We start from the raw sequence: 19181 nt of genomic DNA on the forward strand, positions 1-19181 counted from the left end.
TGAGGGTTTAATCATTGTGTATAACGTGCAGCAAACACCTCCAATGCAGGCTAAGGTTTCAGACCGCCCACAAGAAGCGCGGCCAGTAGGACGCTAAGTTTGTGTCTTCCAGCTCCAGACTCCAGCTGAGGGCGGCGGCACGCTGCGGGCGAGAGAGACTGGGACTCCGGAGGTGCAAGAGAGAGAGCGAGAGAGCGGGGGCAGCAAGCACACTTATCGCGGTGTTTCCTCCCTTTCGGTCCCGGGGGAGTTCTCGCGAGACAAGCAAAGGGAAGATGGCGGTGCCCTGGTTTTTGGTGTGAGGCAGTGGCGGCGGCTGCGGTGGCTGCTGCAGCTGCGGCGGCGGGGACTGGAATCCTGGTGTCGTGGGTACCAGAGTTGTGGCTCCCTTCAGCGAGCTTGCGTCTCTTGGTGCCTAGGCGAGAGCCGGCTTTTCTTCCAGGAGATGCGTTTGTCCCGGGCTCGGAGGTGTTCTGGGAGTTCATGCTGCGCTGGAGGCTCCTGGCCGCCGCTCTAATCACCTCGTGCCGCCGCAGCGCCAGCTCCGTCGCCCGCGGTGAGCCTGCCGGATCTACTCCCTGCCCCTGGCGGCGGTGATGACCGGGGAGAAGATCCGTTCATTGCGGAGGGACCACAAGCCCAGCAAAGAAGAGGGGGATCTGCTGGAGCCCGGAGATGAGGAAGCGGCAGCTGCTCTCGGCGGCACCTTTACGGGAGGCAGGATTGGCACTGGCAGCAGCGGCAAGGGCGGCAAAGCCTGTCATAAGATCTTCAGTAACCATCACCACCGGCTGCAGTTGAAGGCAACTCCGGCCTCCTCCAATCCCCCTGGTGCCCCGGTCCTGCCGCTGCACAATTCCGTGACTACCACTTCTCAGTCCCCGGCTCTCCTAGCCGGCACCAATCCTATTGCAGTCGTCGCGGATGGAAGCAACTGCCCCGCACACTATCCGGTGCACGAGTGCGTCTTCAAGGGGGATGTGAGGAGACTTTCCTCTCTCATCCGAACACACAATATCGGGCAGAAAGATAATCACGGTGAGGAGTGCTAGCCCCTCTCCACCTTTCCTTCCGCGTTGGGTGTGTACCCCCAGGTCTCTGGAATTCTAGGCTCCCTTCCAGCCGACCCTTCTTTCCTGTACCTATCGTGCAGGGTCCAAATACCAGTAAATCATGTCGGATTCATGATTTAGCATACTAGTGGTAAGGAGGTTGGTTCCTGTGGGTGCAAAAAGAATGTTTCCTTGCCCACTTTGGAGTTTACTGTGAGAAGTTGTTTTGTATATCTTTGAGACAGGCATAAACTGATCCTTAGGTTTCTCCTTATCTAACCTGGCGTCCTTTCTTTGTTTATGAAATTATGTATTTTTTTTCTTTTGCTTTCTGTCCTTCCCATCCCAAGGTTTAATTTAATTTTTTTTTTTTTTTTTTTTAGCTGTTGATGGACCTTTATTTTACTTGCTTGTTTAGATGTGGTGCTGGGAATCGAACTCAATGCCTCCTCACACATATGAGGCAAGCACTCCACCCCTGAGCTACAACTCCAGCCCCCCTTCAAGGTTTAATTTTGGACATATAAATTGCCCACCTTCTTTCATACTCAGATTCAGATCCCAACTTGACTGTATCTGGTTGTGATTTTGTAATTTCAACTGTCATTGGGCAGTCTGGGGTTTTCTTTTTTAGTTTTGGTTTTGGTTTGCTCTCAAGAAACTTAGGACGATTTTTTCTGAACGTCACACATTAGAAATTTGTTGCCTTTTTTTTCCCCTAGAACAATTAAAGTGATTTCTCAGTAGTTTTTTATTGTCAGTTTTATGTATATAATTGCTATTAGTAACGTCTCATTTGACTGTGACTGGGGATAATATTCATAGTAATTTCATCATAGCCTATATGAGAAAGTAATTGTGTGTGTGTGTGTATGTTTTTTTTTTTTTTCCGTGGAGGGAGTGGTTTCCGGGGATTGAACTCAGGGGCACTCGACCATTGAGCCACATCTCCAGCTCCATTTTGTATTTTATTTAGAGACAGGGTCTCACTAAATTGCTTAGCACCTTGCTTTTACTGAGACTGGGTTTGAGCTCGTGATCCCCCTGCCTCAGCCTCTGGAGCCTTTGGGATTACAGGCGTGTGCCACTGTGCCGGCAGGAATACTATATTTGTTATTGAAGAACTGTCTTTCTACCTTTTGCCTTATTTTGTCAGATGAAATTTTTTGTTTCTCTAAAGAGTAACGTGATTGAATTGATATTTGAGCATCAGTAAATTTGTTTATTTTCTTGGTACAGGATTTGAACCCAGGGCCTTGTGCATCAGCAAAAGCAAATTTGTTAATGAAAACTAATGTGAATACTGATACTGTTTTAATTTTTAATAAATGTCATTTTAAATTGAGCAGTTAGTAAATATTGTTGATAGTTCTGCTTTTAACATGACAATTATTGTATACATTTTGTTAGAATACACTCAGCTCTGTGCTAAAAATGACACAAAATTACATTAATGAATTATCTGCCTGTGAAATAAGCTCCCTTAATTCCACTGGATTCTGGGCTCCTTACTTAATATTAAGACAAAAATTAAAATTAAAAAAGGAAATAAGTTTCCTATTGATTTTACAGCTCTCTAACAACACTTGTTTTTGGAACTTGCATTGTAATTGTTGTAATTACACTATCATTTATGAGAAGTCAGATCCCCCCAAAAGTACCTTAAAGCTACCCTAGTTTTTTATTTCTACATTTTATTTATTTCATCATGTTAGTACTATAATAAGCATAATGTTTGCTGGAAAGAATTATATTCTAACATTTTGGGAAAGAGTTGTACTTTTAATTTATTAGTCATTCATTAGAAAGTTTTTCAGATTTGGGCCACTGCCTTTAAAATTTCACTATCTTGAAATATCTCTGAAAGCAGATTAGAGGTTCCTATTGAGTTAACTCCATTTACAAGAAGACATGGATTATGAATATTAGAAGGTTCTGAATTTACCTAATTGCTAGGTAGTTGGGCTTTGGTGTTGTTTAATCCAACATTTGGGAGTACATTTGTTAAAGCTCAAATTCCATTCAAAGTAATTAGTATTCTGTGTATCCTTAAACTCTTGTTCTTACTCTACTGAAATTCACTTTTTAAATGAAACTGCCTTTATTTTGATATTTCTGATGAATGTAACTAGTTGTTCACGTACTTGTGAAAAGTGTAATTGGGCCTCCTCGCCTGTATATATTTCTTTTATTTCCTGGGAAGAGTAGCTTCTGTTTAATGTGCTGCTGCTGCTGCTTTAGTCTTTTAAAATTTTTCTTGTAATTTCATAATTTCCCTGTTATATTATTGCATTATTACTTGTATTCTTGATATTTTACTAATCAGAATACTTTATTTAGATTTTAAGGGTATTTTTTCCTTTCAAATTATAACATAAAAATGCCTTTTAAATTACCCAATCAAGTTCCATATTATATTTGGATTGCTGTAACATGATAGGTACATTGCAGAAAGATATACTCAGGCAGGTGCATAGCAGAGCCATCCAATTATACCATGTATCATATAGTTTATATTCTCTGAAGCTATTCATGATGACGATGATGATGATCATTATTACATATGCAATTTATTGTGTCAGCATCATGCTAAATGTTTACATACATTGTCACATTTAATCCTCACAACAGCCTTGAGAAGGGGATACTTTTCTCCTCATTTTAAAGGTGAGAAAAGTGAAGCCAGAGAGACAAGGAGACTTAATAAAGTCACATACTTAGTATGAATTGCAGTTTAAAATTAGCAATAATTGATACTCCTAAGCCCATGATTAGTTTCTTTGTAAATATTTCTCTTGATTGAGATCTACTCTTTTACAAGGAAGTTAATTCTAATAATGTGTACGTTTTGTTTCATAGCAGACAAAGTTCTTTAATACATGTTTTCCCACTTAGCACTTAAAATTAAACTTCACAGACAGGTTTTGCTCTCAGAGTTTTTCTGTAGAACTCAAATCTCTTGTTATTTCTTGTTCACAGAATGATAAAAATAAGTGGGCTACTTCATCCATCCACATGATAGACCCATAGATACTTGACAGGAGCTATCATATATCCCTTCCTTTAGGTTAAACATTCCTAATTTGTGCATTCATTCCTCATGTGACTTAATCTATAAAGTCTTTAAAATGGTCCCTGAAGCACAGTATATAATATATGTGTGCTAAGTAAAAGAAAGACTTACTCATTCTCCTTTAGTAAAACTCAAATTTATTAATTCTTCCCTTTCTAGATGGTGCCTGGAAGAAACCTTAGTGCTAGAGCTATAGTAGGCCCCTAACCAAAGGGAACAAGGAGACTATATTTATTGTTCCAAAGCAAGACATACTTATTTATGCAGTTTAAGAGTATGATTTTTTTTTTCCTGGTATGGGGGATTGAACTCAGGGGCATTCCATCACTGAGCCACATCCCCAGCCCTATTTTATATTTTATTTAGAGACAGGGTCTCACTGAGCTGCTGCTTAGCACCTTGCCATTGCTGAAACTGGCTTTGAACTCATGATCCTCCTGCCTCACCCTCCAGAGCTGCTAAGATTACAGGTGTGCGCCACTGCGCCTGGCTAGAGTATGATAATTTTTTAAAATATTTTTTTTAGTTGTTGATAGACCTTTATTTATTTTTATGTGGTGCTGAGAATCGAACCCAGTGCCTCACACATGCCAGGCAAGTGTGCTTCCGCTGAGCCACAGCCCCAGCCCTCGAGTATGATAATTTTTAATATTGCTTTTTCTCAAGTGAGCTATTCTTTTTTTGTTGTAATATTGCTTCTTGAATTTATTTTTTTTTTACCCTCAACGCAGGACTTTACATTTATTAAATTATGTGTTGTTAGTTTTAGTCAGTTCCTTTATTAGATAGAGAGCTTGTTGAATTCTATTTTTTAGCCATTTTCAGTTTCACTGACTTATGATCAGATAAACTTTTTTTGTAAGTTGTTTTTTTCATCTGTGATAAGGTGTTGGTTGAATAGGAGTTGTATTTTCTGAACCATCAGTTATTTTCAGAAATACTATATTCGGGGCTCAAACATGTGTTTTGAAATATAAGTTAAATACCGTGACAGCTGTAGCATCATGTATATATTGTGTTTAGATATGCCAAAAGATTGTGACTTATGATTTTTTTGATTTTTTTGAGGGGGCAGTGGAGAAAAGATACTACATTAAAAATACATAAAATTTAAATGTTGTATCTTTATTATATCTTTAGTTATATGCCACATTTTTCTTTAGTATAAAATTAGAGATTACATCTAAGTCTTTTTCACATTGAGTCTTAGGATTTTTCTGAATCACTTTTGCCCTTGGTAGTTTGGCACAGTATTATAGGAACAGGTTGTTTATTTTTATTTTAAACAATAATGATTTTACTTATTCACTACCTTTAAATTGAGAATGATGTGAAGCATACAGAAGACTCCCTGTTTGTTGAACTTTTAATTTTGATTTTTTCCTCTGAGTTAAATATCCTTAAGAAGTTAAGCAGATTCTGTTGGATTCTAGTCAGAAGCTTCAGAATCATTCAGTTGCCAGTGATGAGAAAGTCCTGGGTATATGAACTGCTCAAATCAGCCTTTCTAAGAAGCAAACCATTTCTGATCTATTTTGAGAGATTTGGCAATCTCGCCTGCCTTTAATTACATTATGTGGCATATAACAAGCTATCTTCTCTAAATAGTTAATTTTCATTTTTACTTAGTTGTAATATCTTGAAGTTATTAAAAAAAACCATGATGATTAGGGATTTCAAATTTCACTTGAATTTCTGTTCCTTACTCAGTGAAGTGACAGTGAAATGGTTAAAAACATCTTTGCCTGGCAGCAGGCAGATTTCTTTAGACAGGGATTTGAAAATTTTAATTTCTGAAAGATTAAAAATATGCATTTGAGAATTGAGGAAGAATCTGGTGACCGTGTAAAATGTTTATTTTGATTTATTCTGTATACATTCCTTATCTTCCTTTTGATATTATATTTTCTGCATTGTTTTTGCCAATAAAATCTTCATGATGGGTGAAAAGAATAATGCATAATCATAAAAGGTCTCTTGAGAAGTGGCATCTGTAAATAAACATGACAAATCCTGAACTAAGTTACTGGTTAACAGTTTTAGCCAGGAGAGGGTTAAAGTGATGGCATATATTTAAAAGAATATTAGTAGTTCTATATTTGTTCTCTTCATGTTTTGTAGTCTTTCAAAACTTTATTTTTTTTAAATCAGACCTTGTTTTTCTTTATAAAAATGTGATGTTTAAATCCCAAGAAAATCCATTCAATTGTATTACTTATCTTCACTGGGTTTGAGGGTGACTTGGTTGTAAAATTTGATTTAGTTGTTCTTCATAACTAGATGAACATGACCTTTCTCCTTTATCTCATGTGCATCTCCAACAAAATAGGACTATCCTTGTCTTAAGTGGTTCTGTTTCCTGATGGCATTACCATTGACGCTGTAAACTTGACCCACCACTTACCAATATTGTGGTGTGAACACATCTGCAGAGCTATCTCTACAAAGGGAGAGATGATCCTCTTCTTCCCTTCTTGTCCTAATAAGAGTTGTAACCTTCCAGTTTTGGCAAAAATATTCAGTGGAAATTGGCATTTATTGGCAATGTTAGGTCTTGGGCATACTCAATGACACAAGAGAATTTTGGGGAACTCATTGGAGAATTGAGTTCTAGGTAGTATGGCTGCCCCCAAGTCAATGCCATCTTAAGTCACAGAACTCTACTTTAATTAAGAGTTTACTGATTGTTAGGATGCTTGGAGTCTAGAAAACAAATACAATTCCTAGAGAATTGGGTGGGGGCTTGGCAAACATTTATTTCCTTGAGGGAGAAATGAGAAACCCATTTTAGAACAAAATTGAAATATGTAAAATGGGGGCTTAAAAAAAAAAGGAAAAAGTCTTTTTTTTCTAATTGTTTGAAGATTATAGATGGTATTAGTTATCAGGCTATGTGAGGTTTTACTCTGTGATTTAACTGAATTCTACCTGTTCTAGAGCCTGTTATTCTTGTTGAAATCCTAAAGATTATCTGCAAAACTAAAGTGCCATTTCCATTTGGAATCGGATCCTAGTTTGAGACCCTGTTTCTCTACAAACTGGTTTTTACAACATTATTTATTAGTTAACCTCTGAAAAAAAGTAAGTATAATATCATCTCCTTCTAAGGGCATTATAATCTCCAGTGGAAGAATGGACTTGAAAATATTTTAAATCTGAAGGCTCATATGATAGTAATGAGAACTGATATTAGTGTCTTGCTTTTACCTTTGGTTATAATTACCCTACAGCACAAGGAACTTTTGTTTTTAAGGTTTAGATAGGCTTTCAATTGAAGTTTTAATCTGATGCTTGAATTCATACTGCCTGTCTGTTAAAGGGTTACCATTGTCTGACTCACTTATACGTCACCTTTAGTCTACTATTGGTGTAGCTCAGTTTAGTACATTTGGTTTCTTGGCTGCAGATATCTGGCAAGCAGTTAAAGCAGGCTTTATTTTTCTTAGTACTGAATTATTCTATAAAGCTGTCTGTACTATGTGTTTTCCTTTTATGCATATATAACCTTTGGTTGTTTTCATAATCAGGAGGAGACCTGTGTTGTCCTAGGGCAAAGTGTGTTTTGTAGAGTGAAAACAGTTTCTGACACTGCCCTTTTTGTTTTGAATTGTTTTTCTTTCTTTTGTTGGTTCATTCATTCAGAAGATATATAGTGGGCTCCTAGTATTTGATAAATAGTGTTTGTCAGCTGCTTCTATAGACCTTCATTCTAATGGGAGAGTTGGAGAATGAATAAACCAGTACCCATATGGTATGACTGTTAATAAGAGGTATTACAGAGTAAAATTAGAGTGAGGAGAGCAGAGAATGCTGGCAATACAGGGAAAAGGGAGGTAGTAATTATTTCATTGAGGTTACGTTTAGGGAAGATACCAATAAGAATTTTAAGCAGTTACCTAAAGAAAATTAGGAAACATTATCTGGCATAGCAGTTTCAAGTAGAAAATAGTGATTGTGAAAGTCAGTTTCAAGGAATAAGTCAGCCAGTGTGTCTGGAACAAAGTGAGCAAAAGGGGATGAATAGGAGTTAGGTTGCTGGGTGTGTAAGCATGTAGACTTTTTGTAGACAATTATTAAGGATTTGCTTTTATTCTGGCAACACTGGATGCAGTTAGATGTTTTGAGCTACAGAGTTAACAATCTCATTTTAAAAGGCTCAAAGGCTCACTATCTGCTTTATGAAGAAGAATGAGGGGATGGGAAGAACAAGGATCAGTAACAAACTATTGTAGTTAAGTGGGGGTAATTGTGGAAGTGATAAGAAATTAGAGCTGGTAGGAGTTAATGACAGATTGGATATAATATTATGTGTTAGTGTTAGTTTTAGTATGCCATTTCTAAAAATTAATACAGAAATTCTCTGTTATGTTTGTTTGGGTGAGATTTGAACATGTCTGTAAAACCTGAAGCTAGATTGGTTACTTGTAATTTCCTGCTCTGTATTAGGGACTGTACAAAATCAAAACTTTTTATAATGATGCCAAGTTATTTCTCGTCTCTTTATGTTGATATATATTCACTGATGGTACAAAAGCAAAAGTATCATTGAGTACATCCTTTTTAGCATTCTTGGTAACATAATGGGGATTGTGAGGGATGTTTTCTGTATACTGAAGGGCAAGTAAGGGAAAAACGTTTGTAAAACTGAGTTGTAAGCTGAATTAGCCATTTTTTCATGAAATGCCATTTTTACTTGAAAAATGATTTACAGACAAACTGATTATTGCAATTGAGATTTGGCAGGTGTTATCTGGGAAATGAATGAAGTAAGCTTATGACTTTAAGGGAAAAAATGAAAATTTCAAATGAAAATTAGAATTGGGAGAACTTATCTCTGTCACTGTAAGCTTGACAGGTTCCCAATATTTAAAAAGACTGTTTTTGTCAGATTGAAAGTAATCTTAAATATAATTTTTAAAATACAATATAGCAAAATGTGTCAACATTTAGAACATCTGCATAACTTCATCAATATTTCTCCAATGTAACATCAGTGCATGATGTTACAAAATCATTTGTCATAAAAGATCCCCTCAAAGTGCAAGAGACCAGAATATTTCAGTGTTAATATAGTACAGACAACTAATTGATATGATTTTAGATTTCATATTGCAACTGCCTTAATAAGTGACTACTTAATAAGTTTTGTATAGTGTGAAAGAATACCCTGAACTTTGAAAAGACTATTAAAATACTGTTAGTTTTTTCAGCTGTGAGTCTCTTATACTTCTAACCAAAATAGCGTTGTTTTGTTCTGTTCTGTTTTTGATGGTGCTGGGGATCAAACTCAGGATCTTGCTCATGCTATGGAAAAAAACATTTAATACTTGAATAAATGCAGAATTAGATTTTTAAAAAATCTAGTTAGTTTCCATTAAGTCAGACATTAAAGAAATATATTTATATTTTTAAAGAATTTAAAATAGTACTGTTTTTGTCAGACATTTGTTTTGAACAATACAGTTAATTTTATTTTTAAAATAACTTTATTTTTATGGGGTGCTGAGAATTGAACCCAGTGCCTCTCATGTGCTAGGTGAGCGCTGTACCACTGAGCCACAACCCAGCCCCTGCAGTTAATTTTTTGAGGCCCTATTCCTGTTTAGAAATAGTTTTTTCTTTTCTTTTTACATATAGTATTTGTCTATATTTGGAGGGTACATTATTGTAAAATTTGATATATGTGTACCATGTATAATGATTAAATCAGGGAAAGAATGTCTATATTCTCAAATATGGTCATTGTCACATACTGGGAACCCTCAAACTCTTCCCCTTTAGTTACTTTGAAATGTGTAATTAATTAAATATTGTCAGTGTCACATATTGGGAAACCTCAAACTCTTCCTTTTAGTTACTTTGAAATGTGTAACTAATTTCATGGACTGAAATTGCATTATTGTGGCATACACCATCAAAACTACTTCTCTGGTACCCAGCTATGTTTTGGTACTCATTATCCATTCTCTAACCTTCCCTTTCCTCTTCTAGACTCTGGTGGCCTCTCTAATGGTCTCTGTTTCTACATGAACAACTTTTTTAACTCCCACAAATGAATGAAAGCATGTAGCATTTGTCTTCCTGTTGTCTTATTTCCTTTAACATAATGTCCTCTAGTTCTGTCCATTTTATAGCAAATGACAGAATTTCATCCTTTTAAATGGCCGAATAATACTACACTGTGAATATATACGAGTTTTTAGAAATCCATCTGTCAATGAACATCTTATTTGAATTCATATCTTCACTGTTATAAAGAGCTCTGTAATAAGCATGGGTATGCAGATATCACTTGGATAAATGATTTCATTGCCTTTGGATATGTACCAGGTAGTGATATTGCTGGGTTATATGGTATTTCTGTTTTCGATTTTTTTGAGGAAACTTCATACTGTTTTCCATAATGGCTGTAGTGATGTACATTTCTAGCAGCAGTGTATAAGAAATCCCCTTTCTGCATTTTGCCAGCATTTTCTTTTTGTCTTTTTGATAATAGCTATTCTAACTATGGTGAGAAAACAATTTTATATTAATCCATAAGGTTTTATTGTAGCATTTAAGTAAAAGTTTAAAATTTTAATTTCTATTATGATAAATATAAATAGATATATTCATAGATCTAAGTTTTTGGGATCTTTAATAATTCTTAGGAATTATAAAGGAGTCCTGAGGCCAAAGCTTGAAAACTGTTAGTATATTAAAAAGTATATAGATTTTTAAAGTCATGACCTCTTCAGTTTTTAGATAGGCAATTTCGGGAAATAATGTATTAACTCTATTATTCTTACCTGTGAAATACGAATAATATTTTTCTCAGGGTTTTTGAATGAATTAAATGAGATGAAGATGTTTGAAGTGTATAGCATAGGGCCTGGCACATTTAATATATGCCCGTTAAATTCTAGTTATTCAGTTGGTTATTTGCATATTTTAAAAATAAAGTGGTTTTAATGTTACTGAAATTCTTTTCACTTATTTGATAAAATAAAATTTAATTTATTTACCAAGTTAGAAATAAACCATTCTCTTTCAGATTTAAAAATTATTAAAAGTTAATTGTAAATATGTTTTTAGTATCTCTTTTATAATACATTAGCTAAAACAGCAGGCCAAAGATGTAGAAAACTGAAAATTAGCTTGAGCCTTAGGTTGAGGAAAGAAAGCCAAGGAGGATAGCAGATAGAGGTTAATGACTTTGATTTTTCTTTTTCTTTTTTTGTAGTATTGTAGGTTGAACCTCGAAGTGCTCTACCATTGACCCACACCCCCCTGCCCCCGACCACCACCACCTTTTTTAAAAATTTTGAGACAAGGTCTTACTGAATTGCCTAGGCCAGCCTTGAACTTGAGATCCTCTTGCATTAGTTTCCCAAGTCACTGGAGTTAACAGGCATGTGCCACCATGTCTGGCATAACTAAGACATATGAGCTGTTTCCTGACATGTTTTTGTTTTGTTTTGTTTTGTTTTTTTTAAATATTTATTTTTTAGTTTTAGGTGGACACAATATCTTTATTTTTTACTTTTATGTGGTGCTGAGGATCGAACCCAGCGCCCCGCGCATGCCAGGCGAGCATGCTACCGCTTGAGCCACATCCCCAGCCCCTTCCTGACATATTTGATAATAAATTCAGTTTAGGTGATGAAAATGTTAATCATGATTATTATTTTATCATTTAAAATATTGACAGCATGGTATTTGTCATCTATATAGTAGATATTTCTGCTGATAATCTTATTTCTAAAGTGAGAAGTATTGTATTGTTGGACTCTAAAGTCATTTCTGGTTTTTAACTCTTGATAATGTGATTCATAATTTGGACCTGTAAAAAGTTTCATTCACAACTTCAATTGGTACTGTTGCTTTTACCCCCCACCCCGTATTTTTCTAGAGGGTTTAAGAAAACAAAGTAGTAATCTAGGAGAATGAACATCTTAATTTCTTGGTGCTCTTTCTAGATTCTGGTAGGCTGTCCTTTAATTTAATTTTTTGAATTACAGATTACACTCACATGTTATAGACCTCTAAAAAGATACAGTAGTTTCCCATATGGGCAAAGGAATGGTGCTTGGGGAAGGTATGTTCTAAGACTTCCAATGGATGCTTTTTTCTCTTCCATCCTTGTGTATGTCCATTCACTTTCTCTTCTTGGCTGGAACAATTATTACAGTTCCTTCTATTCATTTACCATATAAAGCATGATATTTCATTTTTCCTCTAAAGGTAGAGAAGTGAAGAAAGATAACTATTATTACCTCTTAGACTTTTAGGGCAAAAAGAGATATTCAAAAGTTTATATTTGACTTTAAATATTTCTCTTCATTTACTGCCAAATTTATATCTCCAGCCTAGGCTTTTCCTTTGAGTTCCAGATTTTATATTCATATCTATCTACCTGAGATATTTAAAATTAACTTGTCCAAAATGGAGTTATCCTGTCCTCTTCCCTTCTACACGGCCACCCAGTCTTCTAAATTATATCAATAGCTATCCATTGTTCAAGCCTCAGTCATTGGTATTCATTCTAATTTCTTGTCTTCATTCACATCTAATTAGCACATAATTTTGAATCAGTATGCCTGTGCCTTAACTGCTACCACTTTGGGACCAACCAATTTTTATTATCTTTTTCCAGGAATGCATTAGACTTATGCCTTATGTCTCTCCAATCCATTCTCTGTGGTTACAGGAGTAATCTTTTTTTTTTTAGTGGTGCTGGGGATTGAACCCAGGATCTTGTGCATGTGAGGCAAGCACTCTACCAACTGAATTAGCTATGTATCCCCAGCCCTACAGGAGTAATCGTAAAATGTAAAATTTGCATCATGCCACTTCTCTGCCCAAGGTTTCTTAATACTATATTCACTTAAAAAGTTAAGTTCATGTTTCTTGCTATAAAGAACCCTACATTATGAGGACCTTGCTTCTACAATTTGATTTTGTACAAATTTCTTCCTTTTTTCCGTGTTCTGCCCATATTCTCTTTCTTTGATTTCTTTGAATGCAAGGTTATTTCTGGCCTGTCTGCAGTGCTTTTCTTCTCATTCTGTGATTTCTTAGCTGCTGTTGCTTTCCTCCCTGAGTTAGGGATCACACCTAGGATCTCACACATGCTAGGCAAGCATTCTACCACTGAACTACACCTTCCCTCAGCCTTTTTATTTTATTTTGTGATAGGTTTTATGATAAATGTCTGCTGGGGATATAGCTCAGTTGGTAGAGTGCTTGCCTTGCGTGCACAAGGCCCTGGGTTCAACCCCAGCACCATCACCGAACAAAAAATAAAAACCAAAAAACCAAAAGAAGCTTGTTGTCTAGTCAGGCCTCAAACTTGATATCCTCCCCCCTCATCCTCCTGAGTAACTGGGATTGCAGCATGTGCCCCCATGCCTGGCTCTTAGCTTTTCTTCATCTTTTATTTAAAGCATCTCTTGAGATTTTATTTAAAGCATCTCTTGAGAAACATTTCTTTTCCGGACTAAAATATCAAAAAGCATATCTGCCTTTAATGTTTAGCTTTAACCTTTTGTTTGTTTTCTTAGTGCTTATTATACTCTATTTTGTCTCATAATTTTTCTCCTTTTTGAATATGAGTTTAATGGTTGAATCTCTAATGTCTGACACTATGCTTAGTACATGTAATGCTCAGGCAATATTTATTGAGTGACAATGAATGGATGTTACTTCTGGGTAAGATGGAAGAGAAATAACAGGACCCTTTAAGAACCCCTGTCCTGATTCTGCATTATAAAATAATGACTGTAGAATCAGGTACTAGATTATGAGATAAATTTTTCTTAATAGCAATGTGATGTGGTTATATATACAAACTATACAAACAAACAAACTGATGAGTGATAGGTGTTATGTCATGGAAGCAAGACACTAAGAAGTGAAATCCTCCTTATTAGAACAGGGTCTGCAAACATTTAACTAAAGGACAAAACAGTAAATATTTTTAGGTCATATGGTTTCCTGTGAGCAGCCATGAACAATTCATAAGTGATTAGAACGTGGATATGTTCCAGTAAAGCTTTATGTATATTATTGCTGACCTTGAGAGGATGAGAAAGTTCCTAACATGGAAAATAGATGACAGGAACAAATATTTGCCTGAATACAAGCTACTTCTTTTTGCTTTTATTTATTGGTATCCTTCGTACCCACTAAAGCTATCTCTGGTACCTTATTTTCAAATAGAGAAACTAACATACCAAAGAAACAAGTGGCCAGAAAAGCTTACTTGAGCCCAAAGCTGCACTAACCTGGGTGATGACCATTAAGGCAAAATAAGAGGGCTAGTTAAAAGGCCTTTCTAGCTGGGTGCAGTGGTGCACACTTGTAATCCCAGCGACTACGAAAGTTAGACAGGAGGATCACGAGTTCAAAGCCAGCCTCAGGAATGGCGAGGTGCTAAGCAGTGAGATCCTGTTTCTAAATAAAATACAAAATAGGGCTGGGGATGTGACTCAGTGACTGAGTACCTCTGAGATCAACCCCTAGTACCAATAAATAAATAAATAAATAAATAAATAAATAAATAAATAAATAAATAAAAAAAATAAAAAGTTGGGGGGCCTTTCTAAAGAATGGTTGCTTTTCAAATTGTCAGGACCCTAAATTTTTACTACATGCAGTTCTAACAACCTCACTTACCCTCTACTTTCCTTATTTTTAATTTATTTTTAAGCAGCTTTATTGAGATATAATTCATATACCATAAAATTGACCCATTTAAAGTATTCATTTGTTTTTAGTATATTCATATTTTGTAACTGTAACCGTAATTGATTTGGAAATATTTTCATCATCCTCTAAAGAAACTCTAACCTTTAGCTAGCAATCCCCAATTATGCACATTTTTTAGCCCTATATAGCCACTGAACTGCTTTATAGATTTGTCTATTCTGGACATGTCATATAAATAGAATTCCATAATATACAGACTTTGTTAACTGGCATCTTTTACTTAAGCATGGTATTGTCAAGGATTATCCATAGAGCATGTGTCAGTACTTTTTATTGCTACATAATATTCCTTGGAATGGATATACTCCATTTTATTTATATATCCATCAGTAAACGGACATTTTTTCCTACCTTTTGGCTATTAAGAATAATGCTGCTATAAACACCTGTACCCAAGATTTTGTGCATACATATTTTTGTTCTCTTGGACATATTCATACTGCTGGGTCACATGGTAAATCCATGTTTGACCTTTTGAGGAACTGCAAAACTGTCTTCCGAAGTCGCTGTCCCTTTTTCTTTCCCTGCAGCAGTGTATGAGATCCAATTTCTTCCCTTTACCAGCTTTTTGATTGATTATAGCTGTCATAGTAAAAAGGTAGTGTCTTATGGTTTTTTAAAATTCTAAATGTTAGGGCCTTCTGATGTGGCTCAAGTGGTAGCGTGGTCGCCTGGCCTGCGTGCCGCTCGGGTTTGATCCTCTGCACCACATACAAACAAAGATGTTGTGGCTGCAGAAAACTAAAAAATAAATATTAAAATTCTCTCTCTCTCTCTCTCTTTAAAAAAATGTAAATATTAACTCATTGTACAGATTAATGGGTTTCATTGTGATATTCCATTCATGCATACAACATGCTTTAATCATATCCACTCTTCTTCCTACATTCTCCCTCTGATCCCCTCTCCCTTCCCTTATAGTCAGTCCTTCTACTTTAGGCTATTTATTTATTTATTTTAGTTTCCACGGATGAGATAAAACATGCTATACTTGTCTTTTTGTGTCTGGTTGGTTTGCTTAACATGATGACCTCCAGTTTCATATGTTTTCCTACAAATGACATGCTTTCATTCTTTTTTGAGAGAGAGAGAATTTTTATTTATTTATTTTTTAGTTTTCGGCGGACACAGCATCTTTGTTTATATGGTGCTGAGGATCCAATCTGGGCTGCACGCATGCCAGGCGAGCGAGCTACCGCTTGAGCCACATCCCCAGCCCCAACATGCTTTCATTCTTTACGACTAAATAATATCCCATTATCCATACATGTCATTTTATTATCGATTCATCTCTCTCTTTTTTTTTAAGAGAGAGAGAGAGAGAGAGAGAGAGAGAAAATATATCTCTTGTAGATGGACACAACACAATGCCTTTTTATTTTTATGTGGTGCTGAGAATTGAACCCGGGTCTCGCGTGCCCTAGACGAGCACTCTACCGCTGAGCCACAATCCCAGCCTGTCGATTCATCTCTTGATAGGCATCTCAGCTGATTTCATAACTTGATTATTGTGATTATTATCACAGTAAAGACATATGCAGGTATTTCTTTTATATGATGATTTCATTTTCTTTGGGTTAGGGTTAGGGTTAGGAGTAGTATAGCTGGATCATATAGTAGTTTTATTTTTATTTTTTTAAGGAACCTCCAAACTGTTTAACATAGTGGTTGTATTAGTTTACATTTCAACCAGCAGTGTATAAGAGTTCCAGTTTTTCCACATTCTCACAGCATTTGTTATTTTTGCTTTTTGATAATGGCCTTAATGATTGGGTTGAGGTGGAATCTCAATGTAGTTTTGTTCTGGATTTCCCTGATGGCTAAAGATATTGAATGTTTTTTCACATACTTATTGGCAACTTGTTACTACTACTTTTGAGAAGCGTTCTTAGTGGTTTTGATGTGTATTTTCCTAATGGTTGATGGCTTGTACTTATTTTCATGTGTTTATTAGCTAATTTGTATTTGTTCTTCAGAGAAATAGCTATTCAGATAATTTCTCATATTTAATTTGGGCTGACTTTTTCACCCTTGACTTCTAAGGTGTTTTTTTTTTTTTTGTACTGGGGATTGACCCAGGGTCACTCAGACATTGAGCCATATCACCAGCCCTTTTTTGTATTTTACTTAGAGTTGCTGTGGACCTTGCTAAGTTGCTGAGGCTGGCTTGAACCTGTGATCCTCCTGCCTCATCCTTCCAAGCAGCCGGGATTACAGGCAAGCACTACCCTGGCTGGCCTTTAAGAGTTCTTTATATATCCTGGGTACCCTTATCAAATTGATGATTTCAGAATATTTTCTTCCAGTCTATTGATTGTCTTTCCACCTTCTTGATGGCGTTCTTTGCAGCATAAAACATTTTAAGTATGAAGAAGTGTATTTTTCTTTTATTGTTGTGCTTTTGGTGTAGTAGCTGAGAAATCAGGCTCACAAAAATTTATTTCCTTCTTTTCTGAGCTTATATTTGGTTTTATAACTATTTTCAATTAACTTTGTGTGTAATGGGATTGATTCATTAATATGTATATCTCCTTAATGCCAGTGTGTACTATATTGATTATTATGGTTTTGTACAAGTTTTGAAATGTAAAAGGCAAATCTTCCAACTTTGTTCTTTTTCAAGATCATTTTGGATATTCTGGGTTCCTTGAATTATCATACAAGTTTAGGATCATTATGTCAATTTCTACAAATAAAGGTATTGGGGATTTTCACGGAGATTCCTTTAACTTTCTAGACCTCTTTGGATAGTGTTGTCATTAATGATATTTAATCTCATTCTGAACTTATGATGTCTTTCCTTATGTTTAGGTATTATTTAATTTCTTTCAACAGTGTATTGTAGTTTTTAGAATATAAGTTTTGTATCATTCTCTTTTCTTTGATTTCTGTGCAGCAAGTTCTCATTGTCTCAGCTGTTTGTTTTGTAAAGAGTACTAAAGCCTCACAGGAAAGTACTATTGATATCAAATTCAGAGTACGGAGGGTGTTTCTGCTGTTCATTTTCTTGAATCAATTGAGAGGAAACTGGGGGAAATCTACTTGTCTTTTTCCCTTACTAGACTAGGATGAATCTGCATTCCAGGATGGATGAACAGAAAATAAATAAATAAATGTCCACTCAGGAACCACTCAGAAAAAAATATTCATTAGGGCTGGAGTTGTGGCTCAGTGGTATAGTCCTTGCTTGGCACATGCAGGGCCCTGGGTTCGATCCTCAGCACCACATATAAATCAATAAAATCAAGGTATTGTGTCCAACTACAACTAAAAAATAAATATTAAACAAAAAAAATTCATTATAGGAGAAAAGACATTATTTCTGAAGATACTACTGAGAATGCTGGCAGAAATAGGAGAAAGATTTAGAAAATAATTCTTTGCTCCTGTTTAAAATACACTGATCCTGTGGGGTAGAGTATATGCAGCCCCATACCCAAATATCAGTATACCTTGAGTGTAATGACAAGAGAGTTTTTCCCTCTAGCTTAAGTGCCCTCCCAGTTTTTACCTGCAAAAGGAGGCGGGGGAGATGCAGAAAGTCATCTTAATCCAGGTGGGTGTTGTGCCATTCCCTGAAACAATTTTCTGGCCAGTTACTGGACTATTTTGGTTTGATTCATATACCCTCTCTGGTTCATGTATTTGAGTATGCGATTTGACACTAACAGAGAGAAGTACAGAAATAAAATATATGGGACCAGAAAATAATAAGTACAACACTATTGGGAAAAGGGAGGTAAAGAACTTTCACAGACTTACCTGAAGGGGATTGATAAAAAAATGAAAATTTTATTCTGGTAAAGAAAAGTATTAATTTCTGATAACATTGAATTTGAGGCAAAAATGACTTAAAAAGTTGCTAAGAAAGTAATTGTAATTTGATAGAAGGCATAATCATTAATGCTTATAAATTATTATCTTTTAATAGTATTAAAGACCAGAAGCAAAAATATTACAAACAAAGCCAAAACAGATTTCTGTTTCTAGTAATGTTAGGCTAGATAATTAGTACCCGTCTTGTACTTGAAGTTCATGGAGAGCTGACAAGGTAGAAACTGGGCCAACAGCTGGCAGAAGATGAGAACCCAAGAATGTGAGCCTAGCATTTTAGGTTATTTTGCTTTAGTGTCCTTTGCAAATCCAAAAGATGTGGTTAAGAGGCTAAACTGCACTTTTGACAGCTTTGCCAAGTTAAGAGGACACAAAAATGGAGCTTAGGGCTTACCAGATAAAGGGATATCTCATAAAGATACTGTTCTTTGGATTGAGAACTTAAAGAGCATATGGAACTTAAAGAACTGCAC

The 19181-nt window shown here is 35.8% G+C and overlaps 1 protein-coding gene across 2 annotated transcripts in view; it reads left to right on the forward strand.

Moving 5' to 3' along the window:
* Nucleotides 1–275: 275 nt before the first annotated feature.
* Nucleotides 276–19181, forward strand: part of Ankrd13c (ankyrin repeat domain 13C) — a 70147-nt gene continuing 51241 nt past the window's right edge. For both annotated transcript variants that reach the window (XR_013091999.2, XM_076863722.2), the window contains exon 1: nucleotides 276–1038. Coding sequence is in view for 1 of the 2 variants with exons in the window: in XM_076863722.2 (XP_076719837.1) it covers nucleotides 597–1038 (442 nt within the window). In the remaining variant the exon portion in view is untranslated. The remainder of the gene's footprint in view (nucleotides 1039–19181) is intronic.

This window comes from Callospermophilus lateralis, chromosome 7 (assembly GCF_048772815.1).
Source record: "Callospermophilus lateralis isolate mCalLat2 chromosome 7, mCalLat2.hap1, whole genome shotgun sequence".
NCBI lineage: Eukaryota > Metazoa > Chordata > Mammalia > Rodentia > Sciuridae > Callospermophilus > Callospermophilus lateralis.